At 36.7% G+C, this 16,395-nt stretch overlaps 1 protein-coding gene across 2 annotated transcripts; it reads right to left on the bottom strand.

The window, feature by feature from the left end:
- Nucleotides 1-2,766: 2,766 nt before the first annotated feature.
- On the bottom strand, nucleotides 2,767-10,589 carry LOC137715932 (sec23/sec24 transport family protein). Of its 2 annotated transcripts, XR_015960821.1 has the most exons (15): nucleotides 10,116-10,584; nucleotides 9,898-9,960; nucleotides 8,734-8,787; nucleotides 8,460-8,632; nucleotides 8,149-8,335; nucleotides 7,855-8,000; nucleotides 7,623-7,777; nucleotides 6,784-6,865; nucleotides 6,592-6,707; nucleotides 5,308-5,406; nucleotides 4,822-4,945; nucleotides 4,198-4,475; nucleotides 3,625-3,839; nucleotides 3,028-3,523; nucleotides 2,767-2,866 (listed from the first exon to the last, which is right to left on the bottom strand). XR_015960821.1 is itself a non-coding variant. In XM_068455296.2 (14 exons), exons 1-14 carry the CDS (start codon nucleotides 10,441-10,443, stop codon nucleotides 3,303-3,305), a joined length of 2,241 nt encoding a protein of 746 aa, XP_068311397.2. In that variant the 5' UTR covers nucleotides 10,444-10,589; the 3' UTR covers nucleotides 2,914-3,302. The 2 variants fall into 2 exon arrangements, 1 of the variants encoding a protein (XP_068311397.2); XM_068455296.2 differs by lacking the exon at nucleotides 2,767-2,866 and having other exon boundaries at nucleotides 2,914-3,523; nucleotides 10,116-10,589.
- Between the last annotated feature and the right edge of the window lie 5,806 nt (nucleotides 10,590-16,395).

The following is a 16,395-nucleotide window of genomic DNA, read 5'->3' as shown; positions in this document are numbered from 1 at the left end:
GACACGTTTTGTTGTTGGTATAAACATTATTTTGCATCATTGTAAAAAAAAGATTTTATATTACACCCATGGTATAATTGTTGTAGGTAAATTAATGTGCATGTAGATAATGAAATACAATGTTCTAATATATTAATAAAAAGGGATAAATTCAAAAGTATTCAAGAGTAGGGTGAAAAAACTAAATTGCATAGTTTTATGAAAATTCAAAACCTTTCTAAAAAAATTAATATGCAATAAATTTTTAACATTAATGTCTTTTTTTTTTTTCTTGTTCCAAAATCATTTACTATTTCCTTACAATTAATTGTCTACATCAAGTATGTAATAGGGGTATTTTAGGCATGTGAAAAATGTAAAATGTGTGAATTAATATGAAATTAATGAATTTGTTTATGTGGATCCTAGTCATTGAATTTTCTTTAAGTAAAAAAATTATGTAGAGTTTTATATGAAGAAAATTGAGCTAAAATCATATTTTCATTTTAAAAAATGAAGAGAAAGGTTTGCACGTAATTGAAACACACAAAAGAATCATATTGTATGTGGCCTCAGATTTCATATTCCGCAGCAAATGTTGGCCTGCAAAAAATTAATCTTCCTCGAAACACGGTTTAGCGAATGTTTGAAAATCCACACCGATGCAGATCTTACGAGGTGCCGTGTAGTCTAATCTTTATGGGTATATATGGAAAGTAAAATAGCAAATAAAGACTTTCATTAAAAACTACAGATATACAAATTGTACGATCGATGTACTAAACTGCTTTAATTTTCATTTTTTACGGAATTGACACACCGTCCAACTGTTGTAATCTTCTACTTAAAATTTTTTTATGCAGAATGGTGGAGAATAAATTGGTTGTCAACTTGTTATTTTCAAGATTCAAATCTAAGACCTCTTATTTACAAGTAAAAAGAACTACCAATAAATATTTGTATTTGTTATGATATTTGTATTTGTAACTCATCATGCCACCCATTCCTGTGGAGCTGCGAGGATTAATTTGCTATGATATTAAGTGGAAATTACACGGTTAATGTCAAAACGTGTTGACCATTTATATATATACACAAAAACGTGGTTCTACAGGGCGTACGTTTTCAGTTCTCATTGTTGCAGCTAGGAAACTATATACTGGATTTCGTGTGCCATTAACATGCCTAATTTTTTGTTTATTCTTCTTCTTCCTCGGCAGGCACCTCCCTTCTGATCGCGAACACGTATTTCTGATTTGTAAATGGTCCGTCGGTCTTACCTACCGATCAATCCCTTTTTTGTGTTTCTCGGAAAAATATGAGAAATTGTGCAGCAACTTACTGCATGCAGGCCTTTGATGATTTCTTTCTTCTTTCTTAACTAGGCAACGGATATGGATGCATGCACACACATATGCATGCACGGAGAGCATGTAGATTAAGATATGAGCCCTGCATCCATTGGCATAAAGAGGGGCGCGTAGGACTTCATATGCGGGTTATCCCATGTAATTAGGGAAAGTGTTAAATTATTTGTTGACCTATACTAAAGAAGTTCTAAATTATTTTGATACATCATAAATACATATATAATGTTTTTTTTTTTTTCTTGTCAATTAGAGATTTGCCAACAAAGTCCAAACGGCCAAAGGATAAAGATTTTGTATATGCAGGTAGACCAGCTGCCTAAAAAATGAGAAAGGTACAAACGAGACGTCACGACTCAATATGTTTACGTACAGCAGACATCAACCCAAATGGTATAGAGGTCTGTCAAATTATCAAAGAGATGGGCAAAAGGCCTACTTCCAACAATACCGATATTGTCCCCAACTTTTTAATTACCACCTGCACGGTTCAACAGGTGTGGGGTTTTATCACAAAAGGCATCGGTGTTAATTGGTGTACTTATGATATTTAAACTCTTCTTCCTCTAGCCGATGTGGGATATCCAACACGCCCACTCACGTGGGACCTAATTAGTGAGTCACACGTGGGAGATGCACACATCGGCAACAATGTAGAGCCAAAAGGACTCGCACAACAGCAGGGTCAAAGGGACCCACCATCATCGCGTGAGGCCAAGGGGATCCATCCATCACGTGGGTGTACAAGCCCACTTTTTGGTTCTAATACCAAGTTAAATTATTGAAGAGACGGGCCAAAAGCCTACTTCCAACAATACCTATATTGTCCACAACTTGTTAATTACGACATACACCGTTTGACATGCGTGGGGTTTTATCACAAAAGGCCTTGATATTAGTTGGATTGGGATTAGAATATTTAAACTCTTAAATTTCTTTTCCTCTAGCCAACGTGGGAGATCTACACATAGACAACCACGTGAAACCAAATTGTGCTCATATCTTTTATTAGTTGGAGTGCGTATAGTAAAAATTGCCCGTTACTATTCCTTACAAATTACATTTTTGAGAGCTAAATTGTGCTCATCTTTTATTAACTCTTCATGATTGGGGATGACCTTATAACAAATGCTTCATTATAACATATAGACCAAAAGTAAATTAACATCGCAAATTACCCAAAGATCCTCTCACCCAAAAAATCAAAATCATATGACAATTAGATTAAATAATAGTCATTTCAATGCTTTTTTACGAGACTATATTCGCCCATTTATTCACTATATATACACATCTTTAATAGTTTTAAATTTAATCTAATCCTTCGCATACATAATATATATATATATATATATATATAGACACACACACACACACACACATATATATATATATATATGAGCCACAATAAAGTGGTAAATTGATTGTCAAAAAGTAGGTCCCCCGATCATTGAACTTCCAACAGTTTTCTGAACCCGAGTCATGCAATTTCCAATTCCTGTTAGTGGTCATCGCATTGGCTGAGCACTTTTTCAAAGAAAACAGTTAAAAGTTGTTCCACAAGGAATGAACAAAACATTCAACTTTTCACCACTGAGGATTAAGGATTGTATAACAAAACTTTCATGAAAACTACATGGTTCTAAATCCAAGCAATGGAAAACGCAAAAGTAACTTTTACCATTCATATTTTCATGATTTGACCAGAAAATGTTGAGCTCTTAACTGCCTGCAACTCTCTTTTACAACAACTAGGTAAATGTGATTTCTGGGTAATTTGTACCACGCACGGTGCTCTCGAATAAAAGAGAATTAGAAACCCTCGCTACAGTTGGTCCAACCAGCAGAATAAACACTACATTGATGGCCACACAGCTTTAAACGAGCTGTCAGTAGACTCGGTACCAACAACTTTCTGTGATTTAAGCACCCCCTTCCTGTACCTTGTGATTAAATTCAGATACCAGACTTCATGTATTCTAGCACACTCTGCGTAACATCCTCCAGAAAGGAAACAAAACCCATAACGCCCGTTATACCGCTTCCATCAACGTCCTGTTCCTCGATAAGATAATTCTCGAAAGGTGTGGCATCGTCCTGCCCTCCTCTTATAAATAGCAGTTTGGGGGTGATGCATCTCTCTTCCTTCAAATTGTTGATCACAGTCCGCAACAAACCTAATAGATGTCTTACGTCATGAGAAAAGCACTGCCAGATTCCTTCAAATTAGATAACCACCTATATGCTAAGAAGCTTCTGGAAATGATATATAACTTACAATCATGAGGTGGAGGAAAAGGAAGTGAAGGGTCTGCCGTTGAGGAATAGAACACAATCAGAGCCGTAAATGCATCAAGGAAAAATATAGGACTACCACTGGTAATCAGTGCTGCACGACTCAGTGAATGGCGTGGGTATGCTTGTTTGTCCGGAGTAGAATAGGAGGTCAGCACTGGATACACGGCACGATGAAGTGAACTTGGTTCCAGTGCACTGCACAAAGTTTCCACAAAAGAAAATTGAAAAGTTTATGCTTCATCAGAAGTGAGAAGAGAACAAGTAAGTTTTCAAGCATCAAATGCAGTAATATATATGTACTGCAGGAAGAATTTCAATCTTCTTTGAACACAAAAATACATAAGACAAGACGGGGAATCAAATAATTAAAAAAAACTTTTTGTTTGTTTTTCAGACAATAGACATTGTCCTGTCACACAAAATAGGCATAAGAATATGATGATGCATAAGAAGTGAAAAAGAAAACCATGTTCCATAACTTAATCTTATAGTTCAAACCCAGTAACAAAATCCCTGAAAACATTTTAGTAATATCAATATGTTCATCAAATACCTGAAAAGGCACTGCAGGTAGATTCGGTAGTCCGGATGAACACCTTCTTCATGAAAACGGAGCAGAGGATTTCGAAGCAATGCAAAAACCAAGCGGGGCAAAGACTGCAGTTCTGGACATTGTGTGAATGCAACATCAATCTGAGCAGTTCCTGCACTTCCATTATTGTATTGAATTAGTTTATACGCTTCATTGTATTGAGCTGTTAGGATCACAAGCCAATCATGAAGCAATATTCTGCCTTCCCGAACTCCTTGCTCCAAAGAGGCTAGTATAACCTATAGAACAAAACATCTGCCGGTGAGAAATGCTAAGTGATAAGAACAAAGAATTTTTTAACTTTTAGTAGTTTCTAGACGCATCAATAATAATGCTCAAGAGTCCTATTCCACAACATGCCCAAATTTTTTAAAGTGTGTGTTATACTATCACCAAATATTTATCTGTTTCTCCATTGAGAATTCTATTAACCATACAGTTTAAGTTTATGGAATTAACAACACATTAGAGCAAAGGTTAAGCAACTGAACCCAACATCAAGTTAATTCACGCCAGGCAGTAATTTATTAGTAATCATATAAAGGACAATATGACAATCTAAGGCACAGAACTGGTGGTGTATACCTTGTGAACAAGCAGTGACAGGATTACTTCAGGATCAACACTGTCGTAGAGTTCATTCATATTTTGGGCAACTCCGCATTGTAATGTTCGGATCCTTAGTCGTCGTTTAAGGGAATACTTGCCTCTACAAAAAAATTAGCAGGCTCAGCCAAAAGTAAATATTAAATGTTAGATTTCAAAAAGTGATCATAATTGCAAGTTGGCAGGGGCAACACACAAAGAAAAAAAATTATGGAGGGGAGACAATAAATATTAGATGAAAAGGCTCAATTATTGAAAATTGGCATCAATCAGATGCAAGCATGAGAGAAGTAACTTCTAAGTTCTATAAACATACTTAGGTTAAATAACTATTTGACACCCAATTCAATGTAAGTATATAGACAAAATGCAATGTAATGTTGAATTAAAAAAGCAAGATAAGTTCTGTGGTGGTAAGATGATTACAAATTTAAGAACATAGGCTGTCTGTAAATCTAACCATACCTACTTGAGGACACGGATGTTGAATCGGAGAGCTCCTTAGGAGGCATTACAACAGTGTATTGAAATGCAATCTGTATAATAGGAGGCTCTGATCCATGTCTGCAAAATACAATAGTGAACCCAGGATTGGATTAGAATGCACATCACACAAGCACGGATTTATATCCGTAAATGATAGCAATCAGTAATATTCTGGCCAATAATTAAGAGCTACAACGTGCAACAGATGCTTGGTAAAATTCATAGTATTTGAAAGTAGCATTCACTCTTCTATATATGATTAAGCTGTATTGCTTTAATGGTTGCCAAGCTGATTGATAATTAATCTTTCACCGAAAATAAAGGGAAGAGAAGACAGCCAGCTTCGGAAGAGAGAATGGGGGAGGAGCATGGCAGGCGGAGGGGAGGATTTTTTTTTTTTTTTTTTTTTTTTTTTTTTTTGGGGGGGTGTGGGGGGGTGGTGGGTGGGGAGGTGGGGGGTGTGGAATGCAGAAGTACAGAAGGAAGGGAGGGAGCATGGCAGGAGGAGGGGAACAGCAGCAGGAGGAAGGAGATCTTTTACTCTCTTTTTTCACAAAAAGAAAAAGCTCATTTACTGAAATCCCTTCAGAAATATTTAATTGGTTATAATTTATGGATTTTGAGTCAATTGAGCAATTGAGGAAAGCAGCAGCAGGAGGGAGGAATATTTCCTCCCCATACTTATTAAAGTTTCTCTAGAAATATTTCATTGCTTGTAATGAAATATTAAAATTTTATAGACCTAATTTCAGTGTGCCCATATTTTGTAATTACTTCATGTTCTCTCAAAACTTAATTGACTACGAGCATAGAAAAATCTAGAATACTTGACATAGTAACTAACAAGGATCTTTAACTAAACAAATTTTTGAGGTAGAGAACTGGAGAGTTGGTATGCAAAGCACTGATCAATTAGTAAAACTCTCCCACACAAATGATGGAGGTGGGGGCTGTGGTTTGGGGAAACATGTGTTTTCAGAGATCTTTAAGGTAAGCAGACCAAGAAACTAGAATTCGTGGACCATGCTACAACTTTAGTAAAAGAAAATAGCAACTAGAATATGAGTTTCACAAAACTCAAAGTCAAAGTCAAATGAAAGCTCAAAGTCAAATGAAAGCTATCAAGAATCATTTGTTTCATAAACAAACACCACTGAGGATCCTTGGTATCACAAAACTCAAAGTCAAATGAAAGCTATCAAGAATCATTTGTGTTTAGCCAAAATAAAGATGCCCTGATGGCCATCTGAGGAATATACTTACTTTGCAAATCCCTTGGTGTCTTCAAACTCAAAGTCATAAGCATATGTCGCATAAGAATCACAACAGATAATGTGTTGAACATTCTCATACTGTGGATCCGGAAAGAAATGACCATACTGCAAAATAAACAAACGATATACAATAAGAAAATGATAAAATTGTAACTCTAAAATGAAACGACAAGACACTCACAGAGTGGCCAGTTTTGAATTCAGATGAGGTCCTCAATCGCAGTACACAACCAAAAGCATATGGCCGACTTAGCATTCGGTACCTGCAAATAATGCATAAGACAATCATCATAACCTAGAAATTCGAACGACTACTCTCTACAATATTAAGAATTGATGAAAATCTATATTGTTTGTCATTTATTTTATGGATGAAGAAAGCCACTGTATCAAATGTATTGATAAAACGTGTTTAGTTATATAGATAATAAACATAAGTCGTCCATCAAATTATTCAAAATATTTAAAACCCAAGGTGTCATCTCCAATTTACATAATCACACACCAACATGTATGCAAGTCAAAATAATACCAGAGTATTTTCTGAGGTATGCTCACATGAGAAAGGGAAATGCTAGGGAGATTAAATTTGTGGACAAAATTTGCAAACTAAATGATGTGTCACCAATAGAAATAAGTATGTGTATCAACGCTTAAGTACTAATCCAATCATCAGCTTCCACGTCATTTACGTTACAAAATTTTGTTTACAACTTTGGTCTCCCTAGCATTACCTGAATGAGAAATATGGGGAAGAGTTTGAGAGGCATTTTGGGATTTTGGGGCCTGATGGGCTCAAGGCTTATGATCTTATTTTCAACTAAAAAAGAAAAAACAACTATTTGTAACATTTTAAGGCCCATTTTGTGCAATATTTACACAGAGGGAGGCAGGCCTTGTGGGTTGTGTTGTCCGTGCTTGAAGCATGCCAGATTAAGACTATTATTTAATTTGATTTGAAGCATGCCAGATTGGGCTGTTGTCAAACTAATACCACCGTATTTTCTGAGGTATACTCACATGTCCTGAGGAAGAGTTGAGTCATCAGTGTTCGAATATAAATACAATGAGCCTCCACTGTCTACACTTAGAAACTTCAAAGACGCCAAATCTGTATACTCATTTGTAACAGCAAAAATGTCCACGCAAACACCTGCTTGAACAGCAACAGCAGCCTGTAAAATATGTCAATGCTTACGTTTCCAAAAAAATCCTCAGCATACAGTAACAAAGATACGGAAGATTAAACTACCAGATCTCTGTAGAATGGTGTCTGCTCAGGAAGCAATGCACGGTCCGCATCCTCTCCCTTACTAGCATATTGTTCACCATACCGTCTTGTATCTAGTTGCCCAGCTCCATAATCAGGAGGACCAGACAAAAAGGCAAAGACTCTACCTGCAGTTACATTCAAAGGAGGAGACAACAACCTACGTCATGATTTTACATCGTCTGATGACATGAAGAAGATTTGAAACACTACTCATAGGTATGGTTGTTGGACCAAATATTACAGTTTTATTAGCTACGAAATTCATCTCCTCACCTAATGCAAATGTACTTCCATACTCAGATCCAAGGTAGTTCAAAAGTGCTTCCATTGCCACCCCAAACCCTCGCCCACCCATCAAAACACCATCAATTCCTTGACCAGCTGCTGTAGTTCTCTCCCATGAAGTTGTTGGTCTGAGCGTTTCAAGTGCAGATCCAATACGGTCCTTACAAGTTTCCACCTGGAAGGAAGTTACTGAATTTAGCTAACAAACCAAAAATATATATACCGCCGTGAATTTGGGTGCAGAGAAATATATTGCACAAAAAGAAAATAAAAGTCATTAAACATAGTGGCTGACATACTGGAGCCAAAAACTGTAACAATGGCATGACATCTTCAAGCTCAATTGGTAGGGTACCGTCTGTTTCCGGTGGAATGAAAACATTCTTTACAACTGGTATAGGTCCTTGAACATCATACAACCCTAATTTGTGGCTAAAAGTAGCAAGACCAAAGAGAGAACCAGGCCCAAGAGCTGTAAAAAGAAGATTGAATGAGCGAATTTAGTTGTCAAGTACAGCATCATGAAGAAATGTAAAAAATAAAATCTATTTCAAGTAGCAATTATCAACCAACCTTCCAAGGAGGCCAGCAATGCACTTTTAATAAGTTCCAAAAATTCTTCTGAAGCTGAAGTAAAATCCACAAAACATAAATGTCACTGATTTGAAAATAAATAACCAATTTAAAAATAAATTAACATCTCAAGAAGAGAATCCACAGATTAGAAGCACAAAAGATACATGGCCAGAAGATCTTTCTCATATTGTAACTCTTTAACTAGATCTAAAGGCTTTGATTTTTGAAGAACTCAAAGCCAAGTGAAGGACACATTGGATTAGATATGATACAACTAACTATTTCCTATACAAGGATGGAGTCCAAGGATTTCCTCATCCCTGTGGCCCAACCAAAAACATTGAAACTATCAACATCGACCACAATGTCAATATCACCGACAATGTGCTTACATTTCCATTCCAGATGCAACTACAATGCTTGAAGACTTAAATTAATGTTCCTTGTCAATTCCAAATGGTCTCCTACAAATATAAGTGTTTTTTAATCATCTATATTAAAGTGCTTGAGAATTTTTTGCTTAGGTGGCAAGCATGGAAGAATGATGCAAACAAAACGCACATAAAGCCGTTAAATCTCAAAGATCCAAGTATCGAATTAAGTTCTCCAAAGTTCATATGTATAGCCTTGGAAATACAGTCATGTGAGGCCTTCAAATAATACCCTTCAAAATAAGCATCTTGAAGTACATAATTGTTAATTTAACATGAAATGAACCAGATGGTGGCAATCCAAACATGGTTCAAGAGTCAACACCCTCACCAATATCCAAACCTGAACAGCACCTTTCTAAGTCATGAAAAGGTAACAGTAATCGAAAGAAAATCTTTTTTGGCTCTAGTGACATGTGTACTCATGACATTAAACTTCGAATTCTATATCCTAGAATAAAGCAGAGACATATCAACCATTACGAGAAATTACAGCATCCAAAACAAAGCACAGAAATGAGTTGGACCGAACCTAATTGGATACCAATTCTCATTGTCAACAACAACAACGCAGCCCAACGACATGACTAGAAATCATCAACCTTATTTCGAGGAAAATTATCCCAAATTATACATATGAATGGCCATTATCCAATGTGATCAACTGCAATCATCCAATACATACATTACAACTTCCTCCAAATGAATGACCAATACTTCAACCACTTACAGGACAAATCAATGACCGCAACGTAAACCGGGCGAGGTTGCATTACTTCATCCGACTCTTCTACTGCACAATAAACCGAGCGAAAATAACAAAAAGAATATAAATTAGCACTGAAAACAAATAAAAATAAAAACATAAATTACTTCGGCTTTGTGTTCATTTTCTCAGCAATCAAACAGAAAATTAAATCATAAGAAAAGTGTGGGAAATTGACCAACCAGGAAGCTCCAGATCTACGAACGAGGACATCATTTCGGGGCAGGACTGAGGGTGCGAGTATCGAGCAATGGCCTGAGACGAAAGCCCCTGAGGGTTTCCGCACAGGGCACAGTTCCACGACCACTGATCCAGCTCGCAGAACGTGTTGAAATACGCCCAGCAGTTCTCGCACCTCGGCAGCAGCTGGCCGTCCGATCCGTATGCCGGCGACTGGCCGTTCTCGTCCTTCGTCGCGAACGGCGTCACCGAAACGCCCCATGGGATGCCTGAGCTCTCGTGGGCCCCGGCGTCGATCGGAAACCGCGACACGGAGGCTCGGACCGCCATACAGAGAGCGGGGTGTGGTGATTTTCGGGTTTTTCTTTTTTTTAATTTTCTTTTTTGGGGATTTTCTCGGGAAACAAACGGCGGATGAGAAGTAGGATGGGTGCACGTTAGCTGACTGCTGGTTATGCCACGTCGTGAACCAGTGGTTATGTGCCAACTAGCAAGATGTTTGCTGATTTGGCATATTAGCTCCCATGCCACGTCATGGAAAGGTCCGGCCCGGTCCACCTTCAAAACTTCCTTTTTTTTTTTTTTTTTTTTTGGTGTTTTGGTAACTTCAAAACTTCTTTGGCCAGGCCTAGCTTAGGGCAGTTTCACTGTGGAAAAGGTCGCCAAGGCTATTTAATATTTAATCCACCTCAGTGAATAGTAACTATCCTTAGTGAATAGCAACTGCATTTTGCATCTCTATCCGTACATCGAATAGCCTTGGTAATAGGCAATAAAATATTAGTATTTTTTTATTTATAAAATAATACAAAATAATTTAATTTGTAATTTCGGATAAGATTTTTAATCGTTTTCGTCGCGTCACGTGTCATTATCCGAAAAGACAATTATTGGTGATGAATTTCGATAAGATTTTTATCCAATGTTGTTGTGCCACGTGTCGTTACCTTTTCAGAATCGTTGATGATAGATTTCTGATAAGATTTTTAACCAATCACGTTGCACCACGTGTTACAATCTGTTTACAATATTTGAGGATAGATTTCGACCAGATTTTTAACGAATGACAGCATGCCACATGGCATTATTTACAACCTAATCCTTTATGAATTCTCCATATAATCCACCATCCATCCTCAGAAATCTCACACCAATTTTTTGAAGATCTGTATCATTATTCATAGTTTTTGCTTCCTTCTTCACCAAATCAAAATCTGTATCATTATTCATAGCTTCTGCTTCCTTCTTCACCAAAATCAAAATCTGTATCATTATTCATAGTTTCTGCTTCCTTCTTACAGTATCTTCTTCTTCAAGGATGATGTGGAAAATCGATTAGCAAGAGGAAGAATTGTTTAACCAATTAGAAGGAATGTTCAATCTCCAGGTGGCCCAAAATGAGAGGGAAGAGGATGATGAGTGTAGAAGGAAAGATAACGAAGCAAGAATGGGCAGAGCGTCACATTCCCGTCGAGTCATCCAAGTTGTGAGTCAGATCTGCAGGCCTAGCCGTTCCGGAAACCTTGATAGAAGCAGGCAACAACGAGGTATGGAAGTCTTGGACGATTATTTTGTCCATAATAGGGCATTCCCTGATACGTACTTTAGACATCGTTTTAGAATGGAATGACATTTGTTCAACAAAATCATGATTGTTGTTTGCAACCAAGATTCTTACTTTGTGCAAAAGAATGATGCTTTTGGTGTTATGAGTCTCTTTCCTGAGCAAAAAATTATTGTTGCCTTGCGGATGCTTGCATATGGAGCATCTGCAGACCAAGTGGATGAGATACGAAGATGGGGAAATCAACCATTCTTGAGTCCCTGATGAGGTGTTGCGGAGCAATCAAATCTATCTACACCGCAAAGTACCTTCAGAGACCTACTAACATGGACTTGCAAAGGCTTCTAAAGAAGGTCGAGATGCGAGGTTTTCTTGGGATGATTGGAAGCATCGACCGTATGCATTGGACCTGGAAAAACTGTCCAAGTGCATGACAAAGCGCTTATGGGGACAGAAAATGAGCAAAAAGTATCATTTTGGAGGCGGTGGCATCTTTTGATACATGGATTTGGCACGCATTTTTCGGGCTTCCGAGAGCTCAAAATGACCTCAATGTCCTTGCCCAATCCCCAGTGTTCAACGATGTCCTACAAGGAAAGGCACCAAAAGTCACGTACTGGGTTAACGGACATAAGTACGATAGGTCATACTACCTAGCAGACGACATTTACCCAAGGTGGCCATCATTTATCAAAACAGTTCCACGTCCGCGAAGTGCAAAGGAAAAACACTTTGCAAGCTGTCAAGAGGGGTGCAAGAAGGATGTGGAGCGTTGTTTTGGTATCATCCAAGCTCGATGGGCAATTGTCAAGGGTGCTGCCAAAATGTTTGATGTAGAGTCGCTTCGATCCATTGTGATGACGTGCATCATTCTTCACAACATGATTGTGGAAGATGAGTATGATTATGATGTCGTTGATGAATATGAGTACAATTGTGCATCATTCTTGCACGCCTCCTTCGCACCACGTGATGCGGGATTTATACGCGCACAAATTAAACCCTCTTTTTGACAATTGTAGTATAAGTATAAGTAGGGATCGTTCTGGACCGGGGATTAGGAGGGATTGCAAATCTCTTGGAAACTGACTCAAAAACGTAAAAACACAATATAAAACACTAAACTAGACTCAAAGAATGTAAAACTAAACTTTAAAACACTAAGACAAACCAAAGACTCAAAATGCTTTTAAAAACACAAATAAGACACTTTCTAACTAAATTAGACAATAAAGTAAAGGGGGATTTAAGTTTATACGAAAATTGAAATAACGAAACAAGTTAAATAAACTAGACAGAATGTAAATATGAAATTGATGAAATGGAATGAATGGATGATAGAATAGCTAAGGGGGTCATCTCCACATATGTTACACTTGCATAATAAAAAGATTTCCAATTACATTTCAATAAATTATGAAACTCATCACCCCGGGTTAATTAGGCCCGCTTAAATTAACCGTCATGTTTTCCTTAAGTTAATGAATTGGATGGGTTAGCGCAACGCAATTCACAACATTCTCCAAAAGTCCTTTACGTGAACAACACAATAAAGATACAATCAAAGATCATTAAGCATTATGAAAACTATAAGTGTTGACGAGGCATTCGTTACTATGATGAGCATGAAACTCGTGCCAATAATTCATTTAACGCGATTGTTTATAAGCAACCTCCACTACTTGTGAATATAAGTTCATAACGATTAGGTGAAAATCACTTATATTCTAGCGTCATATTCATGCATGAAAATTAAGCGCGCATTCTTAATAAACATACATAAATAAGTTATCAATCAAACGGTTAAACAAATTGAATCAACAACTTATGAAATGCAATTAGAAGTAATCAAATCAAAATGCAAGCATAAACATATATTTCGAATCACCCCCTAGCTAAAGGGGGTTTAGTTTATTATAACTTTGAAATCAAAGAAATACCTAAACATTCCAACAACTCAAACTTGAATTGTATGAACGTTTAGGCACTCTTCTCTTCCATTCCTCATACATACAAACAAAGAGAATTGAATTTAAACATTGAAATCAAAGAAACACCTAAACATTCCAACAACTCAAACTTGAATTGTATGAACGTTTAGGCACTCTTCTCTTCCTCGTTGTTGTAGCACAAGGTCTAAGGATAGTTTGATGGTGTGAATGGTTTGGGGAGTGGTGTTTGGATTAATAGGGAAATGGAAAAATGGTGTTTGGATTACAAGGGAAATGGAAAAATGGTGTGTGGTGTATGAAATGAGATGTTCTTGAATGAATGAATGCAAGGGTATTTATAGGAGTAGTGGAGGGAACATATGGCTATGTCATTTGTAGGTGCAGTAGGTGGATGTTGTAGGTGAAGTAGGTGGATGTTAGGTGAAGTAGGTGGATGTTGTAGGTGAAGTAGGTGGATGTTGTAGGTGATTATGAGTGATAAGTGATAAGTGTATGATATGTTAAGTGATAAGTGAATGATTATGATAAATGATAAATGAATGTATGATATGATAAGTGGTGAATGATATGTGGTGAATGATAAGTGGTAAGTGATATGTGATAAGTGATTGAGTGTATGATATGATAAGTGGTGAATGATATGTGATAAGTGATATGTGGTGTATGATATGTGATAGTGTGGAATGTTGGAATGTTATGCACGGCTAAGGATAAAGGAAAGGTTTAAATGTCCTAAAACTAAAGGGAACAAGGTTCCAACACTTTGGTCTTTAATTAGGTCTTCAATTTCGTCCAACACTTTGGTCTTTAATTAGGTCTTCAATTTCGTCCAACACTTTGGCTTCAAGCATAAGCTATCCGTCCTTAGCCCAAAAGTGCTCCAAAAGTCTCCAAAATGCATCTTTTTGCTCCTTTAGCCCTTTGGACCTACAAACACACGAAAATAGCTTAAAGTACTAAAATAACTAAAGAAACATAACGTAAATGCACGAGAACAAGCTATTTAAGTCGCATGAATATGCTCCTATCAAATACCCCCACACTTATCTTTTGCTAGTCCTCGAGCAAAACAAAACAAAAGAACACGAAACTAGACAAAACGAACAAAACACAACCTACACCTTCCAACAATCGTCTCACGGATTTCCAATGCACAAGACAAGTTAAAAATCATTATTCCCATAGATTTTAGTCATCTTCACACTTGAATACATTCTTAATCATAGTCACCACATACTATTTCACAATTAAGCATTTAAAACCATGTTTTGAATGTAGTAACATGCCTTAGAGAATTTGCTCAAATCCTTACAAGATATGCTCTCGTTTTTCACACAGATTTTCTGACTACACACCCTAAACTAGTTATATGTGAGAAGATTGATGTAATCATAAAAACAAACACTCACATATATGTATTTCAAAGGAAGCAATTTCTGGAGTTAATAAGCATGTTTAGATATGATCTCATGAATGGAATGCTACTATTTAGACGCGAGAACCAGTGATACCATAAGCTCATACCAAGTTCAAACTCCACAAATTGAAATACACAACACTCAAGATAGAAGTCATGGGTTGTAACGGGGCTTGGGGTATGTGGATAACAAAGAAGGGATATGGAAAACAAAGGTTTTTAAAGAAATAGTGAGCAAAGCATTTGAATCAACTTAGAATTCACTTTTGAATGAAAACTCAACTTTTGAACAAAAAGGGAGAATTTAGACAATTTACACCCAGAATTGGTGTTTTGGAACCTTTCTTCAATCACTTATTCTTTCATTTTTTTTCTTTTCTCTTCTTTTTTTTTTTTTTTTTTTTTTTTTTTTTTTTTTTTTTGAATCTCAAAACATCAACACTTAAACATTCTCTCCCCCACACTTATTTTCTTTCATAATGTAACTCAAAAGGAATTCAATTAAGTCATGCTCACTATCTTTTAAGAACAAGGGTGGGGATTGTCCTAAACTAGGCTAGGTGAGGAAAATGTGGGTAAACAAAGAATAAAGGCAAAACGAGGCTCAACGAGGTTAAAACTTACAACATATACGAAGTATGGGAAGTAAGGCTATTTGGCTATGGTGGTGGTCACTACACAACTTCTTCTTGAATATGTGTTATGCAAATCAATAACATGCTTTGAATGAAATGGGCATGAGTTCTAGCATTTGGAACTATATGATGAAACGCCTTCTAAGTAGTAACCAAGCAAAGAATAATGAGATTATGCAACGACTTTAGAAAACAAGAAATCACAGATTATACTCTCCAAAGAACGTTATAGGCTCAAGTCTCTCAGGGTTGTAGCGTTTGTTTGAGTTCCTTCCTTCAAGCATGTTACAAAAACAAATTTTTTTCTTTTATGATTGCATGTGAAGTCATACATTATAACCATAACCAAGCATATACCAAGAGTAAATCAAACTTTTCTCTATGTTTATAACTCTTCCTAACCGTCATGCAATTATAAACCAAATCCTTATCATTGTGTTGGAAGGTACCCTAAGACACAAACACACAAAAACGACTCTTAAAACAACTCTTTTTGGGTTTTTCAAAACAATTTTTCAAATTTTTATGGGATTTTCGAATTATAAAACAAAACACACTAAAACACTCTAAAACAACTTAAAAACACCTTAAAACAGCAAGGAACAACATTTGAAGTTATGGGTGATAAAATCCCACGAATTTGCATTAAATATACTTAGTTACCCCCCCCCCCCCCCATACTTAAATCAAACATTGTCCTCAATGTTTTAAGCA

This window comes from Pyrus communis, chromosome 3 (genome assembly GCF_041283825.1).
Source record: "Pyrus communis isolate YQ-2024b chromosome 3, ASM4128382v1, whole genome shotgun sequence".
Taxonomy (NCBI): Eukaryota; Viridiplantae; Streptophyta; class Magnoliopsida; order Rosales; family Rosaceae; genus Pyrus; species Pyrus communis.
This window is presented reverse-complemented; position numbering and strand designations above follow the sequence as displayed.